At 44.7% G+C, this 16,674-nt stretch overlaps 1 protein-coding gene across 1 annotated transcript in view; it reads right to left on the bottom strand.

The window, feature by feature from the left end:
- HEPACAM2 (HEPACAM family member 2) overlaps nucleotides 1–16,674 on the bottom strand; it is a 107,089-nt gene that overhangs the window by 14,667 nt on the left and 75,748 nt on the right. Inside the window, exons 5-7 of the mRNA XM_063450683.1 lie at nucleotides 1,311–1,436; nucleotides 1,197–1,227; nucleotides 1,067–1,104 (exon numbers count right to left, since the gene is read on the bottom strand). Of these exons, the coding sequence (XP_063306753.1) occupies nucleotides 1,067–1,104; nucleotides 1,197–1,227; nucleotides 1,311–1,436 (195 nt within the window). The remainder of the gene's footprint in view (nucleotides 1–1,066; nucleotides 1,105–1,196; nucleotides 1,228–1,310; nucleotides 1,437–16,674) is intronic.

The raw sequence follows: 16,674 nt of genomic DNA, 5'->3' as shown, positions 1-16,674 counted from the left end.
CTAGGAACATAGCACCAGGACAGAATTCTCTTGCCCAGGATAGCACCAGACAGGCAGCCACTTAGGAGTACCTGTATTCTACGTATATAGGGTGGTGGGGCAGTACATTCTTTAGTTTTGTATTATTAAAGTAGCGTGCCAAAGTGCCATGTGAGTGAAAGTCCTGAAATCAAGCCCGCACTAACAGAACTTTTCAGTGAGTGCTGACAGATGGACCAGAGATGTGACGTTATATTGCCACCCACTCCAGACAGCAAATGGAGCCAAAAAGCCAGAGTCCTGACAGAATGCCAAATTTCAGGACTCTCACTCACATTCCACACAGTCATGCTAATAAAGACTTTGTGGGGAGGAGGGATTCAGTGGTACCGGGGTATAACCATAATGGGGAAGTAAATGACACTGGGGGAGACTTAGGGACACCAATGGGAAATATGAGCGCATTAAAGACATAAAAGGCACATTATAGAGGAAGCTATTGGCAGAGGCATACCAAGGTTACATGGCACCCAAGGTGGAGATTTATGTTGCCACCCCCCATCCACAAACTGTAGACATTTGTATTTGTGTCACTCTGCAAAGCCCCTAACACCTTTTTTGTTTGGGAAATTACACACAGACACTTATGTACACATGCACACACAGAAACATTCATATACCCACACTCACATTCACACACTCACCCACACATCTAAATTTTATTTAAATCTTTATCCCTGGCATTTAATTCAAATGAACCGACTACAAAATGTTTACTGTGCACTATTTTTTGTTGTGTTTTTTTTAGCTTTTTTTTTTGTGTGTTGGGGTTTTGTGTGTGTGTGTTTTAGATAAAATGCACTGCAGTAACTATCTTCCAATTCCCCTCCCAGGATTGGGCTCTGAGTCTGGCCCTGCTGCAGTCATTGTTAAACTTTAAATTTGCATACGCATTGACTGCCAGGGAATTAGGAAATAACAGACTGAAAACAGCATTAGAGAAAGTTTAGACATCGTGACTCATTTAAATAAAACATTCACATCTAGGTATAGTCAATGCATTTAATTGTTGTTTCTAGAGGTTTACCTGAAAATATCTGTGTTCTTCGATATTCTGTTGAAGACCTTAAGTTGCAAAAAATAATACAGCATTAAGTAAAACAAAGAATGATTTCATGCTTTAGCCAAAAGAATAATAAAACAAATATGTAAAATACCTCCTCCTATCCTGCAGTTTCCAGTGAATTGCTGAAACAGAAAAGGCTTAATTAAAATAACAGCCTTGATACAATGAAATGTTAAAAACAAAAATATCCAGAGTTGTCTTGTACCTCTATGAAGTTGATATCTTTTCCACACAAATAGAAGGCATATACACAGAATTAAAAATAATGAGACTCCGGTTATTGCAGCCAACGGTGACAGGGAGTTTTCATTTTGTACAAGTTTCTCGGGATCTAAAGAAAAACAGAAAGGTACATCAAAGTGTTTACTATAATATTATTTTTTTTTTATTTTTTTTAGTATTTATCATCTTTGGTCAATAGAAACAGAACAGGAGTTTACACATACATTTCCACACATACATTTTCTAGATATTGAAACATACTTTTCAAGATGCTTTTACATATGTCGGTGTATGCCCTTTATCCATGCATGGAAAAACGGCTGTAAATAGATGCATGTTCAATTACCGTAATATCATAGCTAGCTATATTGTAATTGCATCTTTTTGTTCTCTCTTTTTTTTTTGTCAATCTTTATTTTTTTGTGCATTGAGATAACAATCATGCTTGCACTGCCACGACAGCAAATGCAGGCTAATATGCAGACAAGTATAACAGTGTGGTATTAAGAAACTTTGCACATTTTTGTTATGAGAATCTGATTATGGAACATGGTGAACATTAAATAGTGAGTATAACCAAGCTGCGCAGTGTTCCGCTTATGTGTTAAAGAAAACTAGTTACAGGTTAAGGGTAGGTCACTCGTATATCAGCGGTACGCTTATTGTACATTATGCTTTTCCACAGGCTAGGTTGTCATTCGGAGCAACCATAGGCACGGATGAGTACAGCTTGTCATATTATGAACATACCCATGCGTGTGGCAATAGTTAAACTCAGGCTGAAGATGGTGCTGCACTATATAAAAGTAAGGCACCATAGCAGAGTTACAGTGAGGGAGAGGTAGTAAATACCAAGAAATTGCCAAGCAGTATACATTGTTTAAACTAAGCAATGGACAACACAGGGTTTGCATACATATAATAGTAGTTATTTAAACAGACTATCGCGTTTGAATTGTAAGTGGTTTACAGGCCAGGTCTTGTGAGTCATTGTAACACAGGTATCGGTCGGACGTGTTTACGTTATAAGCGGACCCTACCGCATAACATTGGTTGTGGCCGTACGTTTAAACTATATACAGGCTAAAAGGCTTTAAGTTAAGAACAGCTTGAGTAGTACAGGTATGTGTTGTTAAGTAAGCAGTCAAAGCTAGTGGTGTTGAGCTTTTTGTCAGCAGCCTTAAGTCAAAAAATTTAAGAGTCACCCCTCAGCTAGCCTATCTTGCACCACCGAGCATCTATAAATAATATGCAATTCAGGCATGTAACCTCTATGAGGGAATGCTGCGCTGATTCCGGTGAACATGTCAGCTAGGCTCGGTTTGGCCATGCACAGAATGTCCTTGTGCCCAGTTCGTGCTGCGGGGCGTGTATCTCACCCTCATTCAACCGACCCCTCTTGCGGGCCATGCCGGTGTTGTTGCCGTGTGGCAGCCGCCGTCTATTTCAGAGCTGTTTGGACGGTCGTATCCCGGGAGGTTGTTGCGTTGGGGCTGCACCCACTCAGATCCTCCAGCCCGGGGTGTTGCGGGAAGCACTTCCCTGTGTCCTCTGGACCCCATGCCATATTGTGGTGGAATCTCGGTAAAAATAAATTTAGTAGGCCGAGATTACCACGTGGCATGTGTACGTGCATATGCTGACGTATCGATCAGCTGGTTGCACGAGGCAAGATACGATCAGTAGTGTACGGAGCATGTGCAAGAATACAGGATATAGTATTCCCCCTCCTCCATTGTGCTGGACAAGCCATGCGGTCAAACAGGAAGTTAATTCTTATTTGTGTTGATTGGTCAAGGGAATGTGCGGGTGGAGCTTAATATGGGAGGAGTTATATGCCTATATAAGGAGCCTGCACTATTGTCCGGGGCTCAGAACTTGCTGTATTTTGGTGACGCTAGTCCCTCTGAGTCCCGATCGGTGATCCAATAAAGAATCTCTTCCTTCCTGAAGAAACCTGTGTCCATCTCTCTGTGCTTGGCTTCCGTCAGTTTCTCCGGTATCATTTGGTGCATTGGCCGGGAAGCTCATCGTTCAACGGTAGCTGAGAGGCAGAGGCGTGAGACGGTCTATCTTTGCCCACGTTCTCTACGGCTGCACCCCTGAACTTCTGCGTGGACCTCCCTTCGTCTCGGCGCCACTGGTCTGTTGTCCAGGAGATCATCGGCCTCTACGTGAGAAGTGCTGGGGTGTCCCCGTCGATGAGTGTGAACTCAGGTTCAGGAACGAGGAGGTAAGACAACTGCTGTTTTAGACGGCAGGACCCGCTAGGGGTATACCGATTGTGCGGTAGGCCCAAAGGGGTTTTTGAATCTGTATCTGCCCCCTCTGTCGGAGGGAAGGAGCGAAGGCGCACCGCTCGATCGAACGCTCTTTAGTCAGACCGTTTGATTTGGTTAGTCAGGCAGGGCGCTCTGGTGCAAAATAAGCCCTAGCCGGACACCGGTGTCTTGTCTAGACTAGCGTTCTAGGGTGTATATTTTGTTCGCTAGGTCGGAGGGACCGGGAGACTAAGCGGCGTCTGTGTAAATTCGGTTCGCTAGTTCTCATCCTATCTGGGCTAAGTGGGAAGGCGTGTAAATTTGGAACCCACTAGACTTTTGATAGTGCGACTAAGAGGCGTCTGTGTAAATTCGGTCCTCTAGCTCGCTATATATGTGGTGATTGGGCAGTGTGGCTAACCAAAACGTATGTAGATTGTTTTAGGTAGTCCATCAAGGTACTGGCCAATAGTTTAGTTGGGAATTGTAAATGTGTTAACGATTGTTTAGTAAAGTGTATATCTTGTTAGATAGCGCGAGCTCAGCCGTCTAGCGAGAGTGTTAATAGTGTGTTGCTGTATTATAGTGCACGGTACCATAACCCTGTATATTTACTGACACTGTATATAAGTACTAATCACTGTCGTCCATTGCATGTTTTAACACCATAACCACTAATAATTGTATTGTGACCTTAACTTGTGCTTTGACCTATGCTAACCGTACTGTAACCGCTATTTGTAAAAGACGATGTTACTGGGGTGTGTTATAGACTGGTAATTCGTATATAGAGAATTATAGCGTGGGTGACTGTATAGTTACGCCAAAGGGCATAATATTGATTATATAGTGACTGGTGTAACAGCTGTGTGTGTACGGGAATTCCCTGAGTGTTTATTGTTATTGTGTACGTTTCACTTGGTAACCGTACCACGTGGTGCTGTTGCCAGAGGAAACGGGTGTGACTGTTGAATAGTACGCGTGTATAGTATTCGTTGTCGACGACGTTCCATTGTTAAGTATGGGTGCGTCGCAGTCAACGATTCCGGATCCCTTAGGTTGTATGGTGAAGAATTTTAAAAAGGGATTCAAAACTTGTGATTTTGGGGTTAAGATGTCTCCTGTACGTTTAGTTACTTTGTGCACTAGGGAGTGGCCTACTTTGGTTGCGGCATGGCCGCCACGTGGCAGTTTGGATCCAACTCTGGTACAGCGCTTACACGTGGCTGTATCGGGTAGGCCTGAACTTTACGGCCAGTTTCCTTATATTGACTGTTGGAGACAGGCCGTAAATGACTCGCCAAAATGGCTCCAGACATGCCACGAGGAGCAGTGTCGCCTCATGGTAGCTAGGACTTGTTCGTCCACTAGGACTGGTGTTAGGCCCATTTTGGACACGCCCCCTGAGTCCGAGATCCCTTTGCCGCCCCCTTACTTTCCGTTAAGAGGAAGTGACGCAAACGCAGGAAGTCCTGCACCCCTCCCCTCATTACCCTCATCCACTTCCGCTTCCTCCTCCAGTACAGGATCCACCCCCCCTCGTACTAAATCTCCCCTTCCGGAACCAGAACCCACCCCCATTAGAAACGAATATCCTGATTTGGCGCCACTTCAGACTTCCGGTCAAGCTTCATCTAGCTCGGCTCGAAGTGTTTTATTTACGACCTTTTCCCAAAACCAACCTCCCACATCCCCATACCCTATCTCTCCCCGACCGGAACCCATGACTGACGCCTCTCTACGTAGCCCCATCCAAACCCGACAGTTGACTGGTGCCCAACAATTAAAGCACTATCAGATGCCTCTTCGTCTGAATCCCGGGTCAGCTTATATCGATGCCGCAGGTCAAATGGCACACGCTGACCCAGTCTTCGTATATGTCCCATTTACCACAACCGATCTTTTAAACTGGAAGACCCATAATTCCTCGTATACTGAGAAACCACAAGCTATGACTGATCTGTTCACCTCAATAGTACAGACGCATAATCCGACATGGGCTGATTGCCAGCAGTTACTAATGACTTTATTTAACAATGAGGAAAGGACAAGAATAAATCAAGCAGCCATAAAAGCACTAGAGGATAGAGCCCGTGCTTTGAACCAAGCTAATCCAGCAGCATGGGCCGCAACACATTATCCCAACACCGATCCCGATTGGAATGTAAATGGTGCTGATATGGTTCAACTCAGAGCCTATAGAGACGCTATAATTGCTGGCATGAAAGCCGGAGGAAAGAAAGCCATTAACATGTCGAAGACAGTTGAGGTGATTCAGAAAAGCGATGAAGCGCCCAGTGTCTTTTATGACCGATTATTGGAGGCATACCGCTTGTATACCCCCTTTAATCCGGAAGACGCAGACAATTCCCGAATGGTTAACTCCGCCTTTGTCAGCCAAGCATACGGAGATATTAAGCGCAAGTTACAAAAGTTAGAAGGGTTTGCAGGTATGTCCATCACCCAACTAATGGAGGTAGCAAATAAGGTTTACATGAACAGGGATACAGAAAGCAAGAAAGAGGAAGAGCGCAAGATGCGTAAAAAGGCTGATATGCTAGCGGTAGCGATCGCAGGCGTAGATAGACGGGGCCCAGATAGAGGCGATAGTAAGTGGAATGAGGAACCTCTAAGTAGAAATCAGTGCGCTTACTGTAGGGAAGAAGGGCATTGGAGAAATGAGTGTCCGCGAAGAGAACAGTCTGAGAGAGACAGACCTAGGTCAGGTTACGGAAACTTTAGAGGCAGAGCGAGAGGTAGAGGAGGCCCCGGAGGGAGTAATGGGTATAGAGGGAGTAATGGGAACAGAGGAAGTGTTAGGGAAGATAGGTATATTCCAGCAGCGCAAAGGTCCCGCGATAGAGAAGGTAGGGACTTCGTAGGATTGGCTGACACGGTCATGGAGGACTATTGATACCGACCGGGCTCCATCCCCCTTGGTCGAGCGGAGCCTATGGTCGATGTATCAATAGGGGGGAAAAGGAGTGCGTTCATGATCGACACTGGTGCTGAACATTCAGTGGTGACTAATCTAGTTGCTCCTCCATCTGGAAGGACTATTACTGTGATAGGAGCAACTGGAAGAAGTGCTGAAAAACCGGTTCTTAAAAGTCGACTCTGTACATTGGGAGGCCACGTAGTAAAACACCAATTCCTTTATATGCCTGAATGTCCAGTCCAATTGCTGGGACGTGATATGCTATCCAAATTACAAGCGCAGATTACGTTCCTACCAAATGGAACAACATCTTTAAAGTTTAATGGACCTTCAGGTATTATGACTTTATCCGTACCAAAGGAAGAAGAGTGGCGACTTTATACAGTGTTGACTAGCCAAAACCCTAGGAGTGATGAGACATTGTTTAACATACCAGGAGTTTGGGCAGAGAACAACCCACCAGGACTGGCCCGCAATATTCCACCAATAAAAATTGAACTGAAACATGGGGTTTATCCAGTGAGCCTAAGACAATATCACATTCCGCAGAAGGCTAAGAAGAACATCCAATCCTATCTGGATAAGTTCATACGGTATGGTATCCTAAAATTCTGTACTTCCCCCTGGAACACCCCATTGCTGCCTGTTCAAAAGCCCGGTACAGATGAGTATCGACCTGTACAGGACTTAAGAGCAGTCAATGATGCGGTTGTTAGCATACATCCAGTTGTACCCAATCCATATAACCTGCTTGCTTTAATTCCGGGCGGGGCTACTTACTTCACAGTCTTAGATCTCAAAGATGCCTTCTTTTGCCTCCGAATTGCCGCAGAAAGTCAATGTATTTTCGCTTTCCAATGGGAGAACGCTGTAACGGGCTCAAAACGCCAAATGACTTGGACAAGACTGCCCCAAGGGTTTAAAAATTCACCTACCCTATTTGGTTCAGCCCTAAGTCAAGATCTATTGGATTTTGAGTCCATCCCAGGAGAGTGTGTCTTGTTACAATATGTAGATGACTTGTTGATAGCAGCAGTTACAAAAGAAATCTGTCAGCAAGCAACGCACGATCTACTACACATTCTCTGGAAGGCAGGATACAAGGTGTCTAGAAAGAAGGCTCAGTTGTGTTTGCCAACTGTCAAGTATCTGGGATTCCATATCTCTGAAGGTCAAAGGATTATGGGGCCAGAGAGAAAAGAAGCTGTCTGCCAAATACCAATACCCAAGAATAGAAGACAAGTGCGAGAATTCTTGGGGGCAGCAGGCTTCTGTAGGATATGGATTCCCAGCTATGCGATACTGGCAAAACCTCTGTACGCAGCCATCAAAGGTACAGAGCACGACCCCTTCTTATGGACCCAAGAACAGCAAACGGCATTTGAAGATGTGAAGAAGGCTTTGATGAGTGCCCCAGCATTAGGTCTACCTGATCACACACGACCATTCTACCTGTACGTACACGAGCAAAGAAGAATGGCTGTGGGAGTATTGACACAGTACTTGGGATCATGGCAAAGACCTGTTGCCTACATGTCTAAGCAATTGGATGCAGTGGCCAGCGGACTTCCACCTTGTCTAAGAGCCGTAGCTGCAGCCGCCCTGCTAGTAGCTGAAGCCGATAAACTCACTCTGGGTCAAGAACTTTATGTACGAGTCCCACATGCAGTACAGACGTTGTTGGATTACAAAGGAAATCATTGGTTTAGTAATAGCCGTATGACCAAGTATCAAGCAATGTTGTGTGAAAACCCAAGAGTGCATTTAGAGACTGTAAACACCTTAAATCCAGCTACCCTTTTGCCACAACCTACTGAAAGTCAACATGATTGTTTGGAAGTAATGGATGAAGTATTCTCAAGTAGACCAGATCTTCGTGATTTTCCCATCCAGAACCCCGATGTTCAATATTACACCGACGGCAGTAGTTATGTGAAAGAAGGGATCCGCTATGCAGGATATGCAGTGACAACAATAGACAAGGTGATAGAAGCTCGGCCACTGGCAAAAGGAACATCAGCACAAAAGGCAGAATTAATAGCACTAACACGAGCGTTACAATTGGCTGAAGGTTTAAGAGTGAATATCTATACGGACTCTAAGTATGCGTTTTTAACCACTCATGCCCACGGAGCTTTGTATAAAGAAAGAGGACTACTGAATTCAGAAGGCAAAGAAATCAAATACGCAGCCGAAATCCTACAACTATTGGAAGCAGTGTGGGAGCCGAAAGAAGTCGGTATCATACATTGTCGAGCGCATCTGAGAGGAGATGGTGATGTAACCAAGGGAAATCGGATGGCAGATAGTGCAGCTAAGCGTGCTGCTGAATCAGGAAGACAGGAGTATGTGGGGCATATAGCTGCTCTTATACCAACTCCACTGTCCCAATGGACTCCAGTTTATACAGCTCAAGAAGAGGAGTGGTTAAAGACTGAACCGGGAAAGTATCTGGAGAACAAGTGGTATCAGCTAGAAGATGGAAGAATAGTTATACCAGCATCGCTAGCGGTAGAAATTGTCCAAAATTATCACAACGGGACACATTCTGGGAGAGACAGTACTGAAGAATCTCTCAGGAAACATTTCTACATACCAAGATTGTCCAACTTGACTCAGGCCATTGTACGCAGATGTGTAACGTGTGCTAAGAATAATGCAAGACAAGGACCAGTAAAGCCACCAGGAGTCCAGTTTATGGGGGGACTCCCCATGTCCGATCTACAAATAGACTTTACAGTGATGCCTAAATCGGGTGGACATCGTTACCTGCTGGTAATTGTGTGCACCTATTCAGGCTGGGTAGAAGCATGTCCTACTCGTACAGAAAAAGCAGGAGAAGTTGTGAGATTCCTGCTACGAGAAATAATACCCCGATATGGACTACCCTGTTCTATAGGATCGGACAATGGTCCAGCTTTTGTTCACCAGTGCCTACAACAACTGACTCATATGCTTGGTATAAAGTGGAGGCTTCATACTGCATATAGACCCCAGAGTTCTGGTAAGGTAGAGAGAATGAATAGAACTATTAAGAACCAGTTGGCTAAAATGTGTCAGGAAACCCAACTTAAGTGGAACGTTCTCTTACCCATAGCTTTATTGCGAATCCGCAGTACCCCTACCAGAAGGATGGGCCTCTCTCCTTTTGAAATTATGTATGGGCGACCACCTCCCGTACTTGGTAACTTAAGGGGGGATTTGAGTCAGTTGGGAGAAGGAATTACCCGGCAGCAGGTTGTAGAGTTGGGTAAGACTATGGAGGAGGTACAGAAATGGGTACAAGATAGATTACCTGTGAATATTTATCCCCCTGTTCATAGTTATCATCCAGGAGACCAAGTGTGGATTAAAGAGTGGAATAATGTACCGTTAGGGCCCAAGTGGAGAGGTCCTTATGTTGTTCTTTTGTCTACCCCTACAGCGATAAAAGTAGCAGAAGTGACTCCGTGGATACATCACTCCAGGGTTAAACCAGCAGCAGTCGATTCTTGGCAAGTTACAGCAGATCCAGAGAATCCCTGCAAGATCCGGTTAAAACGCACTACTCAGTCGGAGTAACGAGGAATTATTGTGGATTACAAATTTTATTGTTACAGGTGTGAGTGAGAAGGCCATAATAAAGCCTGTCCGCTTACCATCACATAGTGTATAAGCCAGGAAAGTCTCGAAGGGACACCTGTGAAGACGAGCAGAACTCCATTCCCTGCAGCCCTCACATCCTGGAAGCTGAGGTTCCATCGCACGGACGAAGACTGAGGATGACGGCGAAAGATGTGCTTTTGATTGTGTTTATTTATATGTGTTTTTATATTCAGGAAGGTAGAGGTACCGACACTCCTAGCTGTGAGGTATGCATTAAGACTACGAGAACAGGTAACCATATTTCCCAAACCCTAATTTGGCATTCACAATACGAGTGTAAAGGAGATGTATCGAGATGTAGATACTTAAATATAGATTATAGTGTGTGCCATTTAGGAGTAGGAGAACCTAAGTGCTTCAGTCCGGAGTATCAGCCTCGTACAATTTGGTTGACTCTCAGGAATGGAGATCCTCAGGGGACCCTAATTAATAAGACGGTATTAGAATCCGTACATTCTTCGGGTGTTCTGCTATTTGATGCGTGTAAAGCGATATCGAGTGGTAGAAAACCGTGGAATGTATGTGGGGATCTTAGATGGGAGAGGACGTATGGATCTAACGATAAATATATTTGTCCCAGTAGTAAAAATAAATATGTGAGTCCTAGATGCCCAAATAAAGACTATAACTTTTGCCCATATTGGTCTTGTGTGGGGTGGGCGACTTGGGGACAGACAGTAGATAAAGACATGATAGTGACTAAGTTGCCGACTAGCCCTTATTGTAAGTCTATGGAATGCAACCCAGTCCATATACTTATTAATAACCCCGACAAGTTCTTAGATAAGTATGGCAATTTATTTGGGTTTCAGATATACGGGACGGGTTTAGATCCTGGGACATTATTGTTTATAGGAATAGAGACTGATACGGTATCCTCCCAGACTCATCAAGTATACCATTCCTTTTATGAAGAGATGAGTATAGATAATAAGATCCCCCATAATGCTAAAAACCTGTTTATCGATCTAGCTGAAAGTATTGCCGGTAGTCTTAATGTTACCAACTGCTATGTGTGTGGAGGTACTAACATGGGAGACCAATGGCCTTGGGAAGCAAAGGAGGTAATGTCCGGTTCTGAGGCAGTTGACCAATTAATATCTACACAAGCCGATTATCATATGAGTGTTAGAGGTAAATCTGAGTGGAGATTAAAGACCTCCATCATAGGTTATGTTTGCATAGCAAGGAAAGGAATAATGTATAATACTTCTGTAGGAGAATTAACTTGTCTAGGGCAAAAAGCTTATGATGATGATACAAAGAATACAACTTGGTGGTCGGCTTCAAATGTCTCAGAACCATCTAACCCGTTTGCTAGATATGCCAGTTTAAAGGATGTGTGGTTTGATTTATCCATCACATCTACCTGGAGAGCCCCAGCAAATTTGTACTGGATCTGTGGTAAGAAGGCCTATTCGGAGCTGCCACAGGACTGGGAAGGGGCATGTGTGTTGGGTATGCTCAAACCATCCTTCTTCTTGTTACCTATTGAAACAGGTGAGACTTTAGGTGTTAAAGTGTATGATGTGAATCATAGGAAGAAAAGGGGACCCTTAGAGATAGGCACCTGGGAAGATAATGAATGGCCTCCCCAGCGTATCATAGATTATTATGGGCCAGCCACGTGGGCAGAAGATGGTACCTTTGGTTATAGAACCCCTATTTATATGCTCAACCGCATTATAAGATTACAGGCGGTGGTTGAGATTATCACTAACGAAACATCACAAGCGCTCAATCTCCTAGTGAAACATAATACCAGGATGAGGACAGCAGTATACCAGAATAGATTAGCCTTGGATTACCTTTTGGCAGTAGAGGGAGGTGTATGTGGGAAGTTTAACCTAAGCAATTGCTGTCTTCAAATAGATGACGAAGGGCAAGCAATAGCTGAGCTTACTAGCCATATGGTTAAACTAGCGCATGTGCCTACTCAGGTATGGAAAGGGTATAATCCAAGTAGTTGGTTTGGTAGCTGGTATGAGTGGTTTGGAGGGCTTAAGGCAGTGGTAGGTGGAGTCCTACTGATTTTACTGTTGTGTCTACTCCTACCGTGTCTTATACCCTTAGTAGTTAGGTCTGTGCAAAGCCTGATAGGAAGTATAGCAGAGAGGAAGGCTGCTGCACAGATAATGGCGATATATAAGTATAAGGCTCTAGATCAAGGAGAACCAATGCAGGAAGATGAGTGTTAAAAGATTCACATCATAAGATAAGTCTGGTCTGGTTCAAGGTAACTTGCGGTGTAAGCAAACTAAGGTTAGGTGATGCCTCAAGTAATTGTAAAATATCAAGAGGCATCAAAGGGGGGAATGTGGTGGAATCTCGGTAAAAATAAATTTAGTAGGCCGAGATTACCACGTGGCATGTGTACGTGCATATGCTGACGTATCGATCAGCTGGTTGCACGAGGCAAGATACGATCAGTAGTGTACGGAGCATGTGCAAGAATACAGGATATAGTATTCCCCCTCCTCCATTGTGCTGGACAAGCCATGCGGTCAAACAGGAAGTTAATTCTTATTTGTGTTGATTGGTCAAGGGAATGTGCGGGTGGAGCTTAATATGGGAGGAGTTATATGCCTATATAAGGAGCCTGCACTATTGTCCGGGGCTCAGAACTTGCTGTATTTTGGTGACGCTAGTCCCTCTGAGTCCCGATCGGTGATCCAATAAAGAATCTCTTCCTTCCTGAAGAAACCTGTGTCCATCTCTCTGTGCTTGGCTTCCATCAGTTTCTCCGGTATCAATATGTGGTGGGACCATGGACCCTCCGGAGCCTCGCTCTCCCGAAGCCACTTTGGGTGTGTGGACTGTGGGTCGGATTTTGTTCCGGTATGCCTCCCTGCCCAGAAGGAGGTTGTTGTACCGAGTGGGGAAGTGGAATCTTCGTCGGTTATGTTGGGTTGGGCGGTTTCGTTGGCCTCGTGTGCGTCGCTGTTGTTTTGCAGCATCCATTTTGTGCCGTCCACGTGGCTGTGGTTGTGAGGGGGTGCCATGCTTAATTTCTGCGTGTGGTTGCAGGCGCCTCTCCAGCCTGAGCCAGAATGCTGCGAATATTGCATCCAGCCGTGTTGTGTAATCAGCTTCGTCGGTAGGGCTTGCGTTCATTATCTCCGTGCTCTCCCCGGGTTGCTCGAGTGCTGTCATAGCGGCAGACCCAGGGGCACAACGAGACCGCTGGGTTTCAGGCTGTGTTGCGGGGGTAATTGCCCCCAGCGAGGACCGGGATGACCCCCGCCGGTCCAGAGGGGGGGTAGCAGGGCTGTGTTATTTTCTCGTTTGTGAGCGGCTCCCGCGCCAGGAGATCGGCTGCCTCCCCCAGGCTTCAGGCTCCGCTCCAGTGTAGGTACAGATGGTGTATGTGCGCATCGGTGCCAGACGGGTATCTGTCTGTTCCTCCTGTGGTCCTGCATCACTCTCTGGGCATCATGTGCTGTTGGCATTATTATTTTTGATGAGATTCGCGTTTATGTGCCAGCTGGTGCAGGAGCACTCAGAGAGTACAACCGGCCATCTTGGCTGCCAGGCCCTGCCCCCTACTATAAGATTATATGGGACACTCTAGGCACTATAACCATACCATTTTCTTGAAGTAGTTATTGTGAGGTTTACTGGCGCCATCCCTCCGTTAAGTATTTAATGGTATTGTACGGCTTAAATGTGGGTCCCTGGCAATCCTTAGCCCAGGCACACTAGAGGTATGGCTAAGGCAGAGAGAATACTCTTTCTTAGCCATACCACTACATACCAGCAATGGCGGGCCTGTGATAGGCTAAAAGTTGTCAGCTGACAGTCTCAGCCAACCATCGTCACCAATTAATGTTCAGGATATGGATCCCTTATTAACCTGAGCAGCACCGAAGGACAAGGCTGCCAACAGGCAGGAACTCTTGTTTAGCATTAACCCATTCAAAATGGTTTAACACGAAATAGATCGACGGCTCCATATGGATGGAACTTTGGGCACTATAACCACTTAAATGAAATGAAGTTGTTAGAGTGTAGTGCCAGAATATCCCTTTAACTAATTGAAATAAATATGTGCATATAGTAATTATATCTAGTAGAATTTATTGGACTTGACTTTAGTTCATTTATAGGAATATTGTGCAAATCTAAATAAAACCATCTGTACCAAAAACTGCAGTTTACTAAATAAAATAGGTCGCAACCTGCCAGCATTCAGCAGTGCGCAGTCTCAACTATTTTATCTGCAGAACGAAGCAAAGCCTCATGGGATACATGTGGGATTTGTACAAAATAGTCATAAATTGTCAAAATCTAGTGACATCTCTAAATGTCTAAGCCTGCTAATGCCTCATTTAGTTGTATTCCATTGGGGATTAAAACAAATGGAAATTTAGCAATGCGTAAACAGTTTTAAAACTTTTTTCATGCATCTTTAATTTCAGTGGTATTTGTTCAATTTTTCCAGTCTATTTTAGCTTATTTTTCTATGTGTCAGTTTACCTTGCTGAATAATCATGAGAAATGTATTGTACTCCTACTGGGCTTCTCCCGTAGACTGATTTTCTGATTAATTGTTGACTGCTTTATGTGAACATTTTACATAGAATATAATTCAAAGATATGTTCTATACACGATTTGCATAATGGAAAATGAATTTTACATTTTTTAATACTAATAGCGTATTCTGACAAGACCACATAATGCTAACAGGTTCCAGGCAGAATTGACCTGAACTAACTGCAGGAAACTTGCAAATTGCAGAATAATAGCTCAAAACAACAATAGTAATCATTTTTAGAACACTTAAATAAACAACAGATTACAGAGTAAACTTAAAAATGGAAAAAAACTCCTTTCAGATCAATTTTATAAATCCTTCCCTGTGTTTTCACCCATATTAGCACACATCAGAGAAATAATAGGATTTATGTTCCATGGGGTATTGCTGGAGGGGAGGGAGCGCCGGATCTAGGCTTGAACCCCAAGATGAGTCTGATTTTGTCACCATTTCATTGTAAACCCCATGTCCCCGTTTATATAATAATCTGAATGTATTCAATGAATTAAAGTTGGGTTTAAGGCCGTGAAAACTGTGTGGTATAGGACAGGGTTTAGGGAGTACTTTAACTCAATATACGTGGTGAAAGGGGCCATAAGCAGGGCCAGATTAAGAGTCCAGTGGGCCTGGTGCTGACAATTATAATGGGCCTAATTACAAAATCTTATTGACCAAAAACACTAAAACAGTCCTACCTCCTAAGCAGGGGAGGGCTGGCAGCCTTAGGCCTGGGGGGCAAAACCAGTCAAGTGGCCTATTGCGCCACCAAATCAGTTCACCATCCATGCCCACCTTTTCCTGGTTTTATAACGGATATTGTTGTTATGCTAATCAGTAGCTCTTTGCCATACCCGCTCCTTCACGGCTCTGACTTTCAATGTTGTCAGAGCACAGGCTGAGAATCTCTGAGCCCTTGCTCTGACTCACTAACTGAGCGCCGGAACAACGAGGGAGAGGATATGATCTGACTGCACCTACTGCTGGTGCGCACCAGTGGACCACCAGCGAATCGTTTAAATTAAATATGCTGGTGTACCCAACTTGTGAGCTGTGTTGGCCGCCGGGTGCCTCTGTTGTCATGGCACCCTGCGTGACCGCACAGCTTGCCCACCCCAACGGCTGGCCCTGCTGACACACACTGACGTTACTACTTAGACATCCCTCAATATTAATACAGACATCAGAGTAAACACCAATAAACTGTGGAAACAGAGCTGATCCCCCCAAATTTATAAAGGTTTGCTTAGAGGATTTATTGTAAGATTAAAGCATGCCTCCTCCTCTCTCTCCCCCATGCGCTGCTCTGTAGGCTGGGAGGAAGTGAAGAGTAATCACAGTCTCCCAGCACAACGCCACCTGTGGCCTGCATGGGGAACAGCTGTTTAATGTAATGCTTGCAGGACAGCCAGCTGCCGCAGAACCTCTTTGTTTCCGTCTCTGCAAAGGGCTCCAGGCACTGCTTGTTGTGAGTGTGAGCCACTGTAAATTAGGGGCAGAGGGCAGAGGGCACTTGCACTGCGGTCAAGACGGGTCTGGGCAGGAGGAGAGTGCAGTGCAATCAGTGCACTCCCCTCCTGTGGGTCACCAGTAGACTGGTGCACCTGCCCAGGATCAGAGCCGGTGCAAGGATTTTTGCCGCCCTAGACAAAATATAAATTTGCTGCCCCCCCATGTGACATCACAATGCCCCACCCATATGATCTGCCATATGAACTAATGCCAGTGCTGCACACAGTGTGTGTTTACATTAAAAAGCCTGCAGGGACCAGCTATAGACACCAGAACCACTTCATTAAGCTATAGTGTCCCTTTAATGTGAGGTAAATTATAGATTAGTGTCACTAATAATATACTAGATTGCCTACTTACAATTAGATGAGGATGACGATGGGCTGCAGTTTGGCTTCACTGGTCTGGTGTAGAACAGCTCTGGAGGCTGTTTGCAACTGTGGTCACAAAATTCAATGT

This window comes from Pelobates fuscus, chromosome 4, assembly GCF_036172605.1.
Source record: "Pelobates fuscus isolate aPelFus1 chromosome 4, aPelFus1.pri, whole genome shotgun sequence".
Classification (NCBI taxonomy): domain Eukaryota; kingdom Metazoa; phylum Chordata; class Amphibia; order Anura; family Pelobatidae; genus Pelobates; species Pelobates fuscus.
Note: the sequence above shows the minus strand (reverse complement) of the source record. Positions and strands in the feature narration are given on the sequence as shown.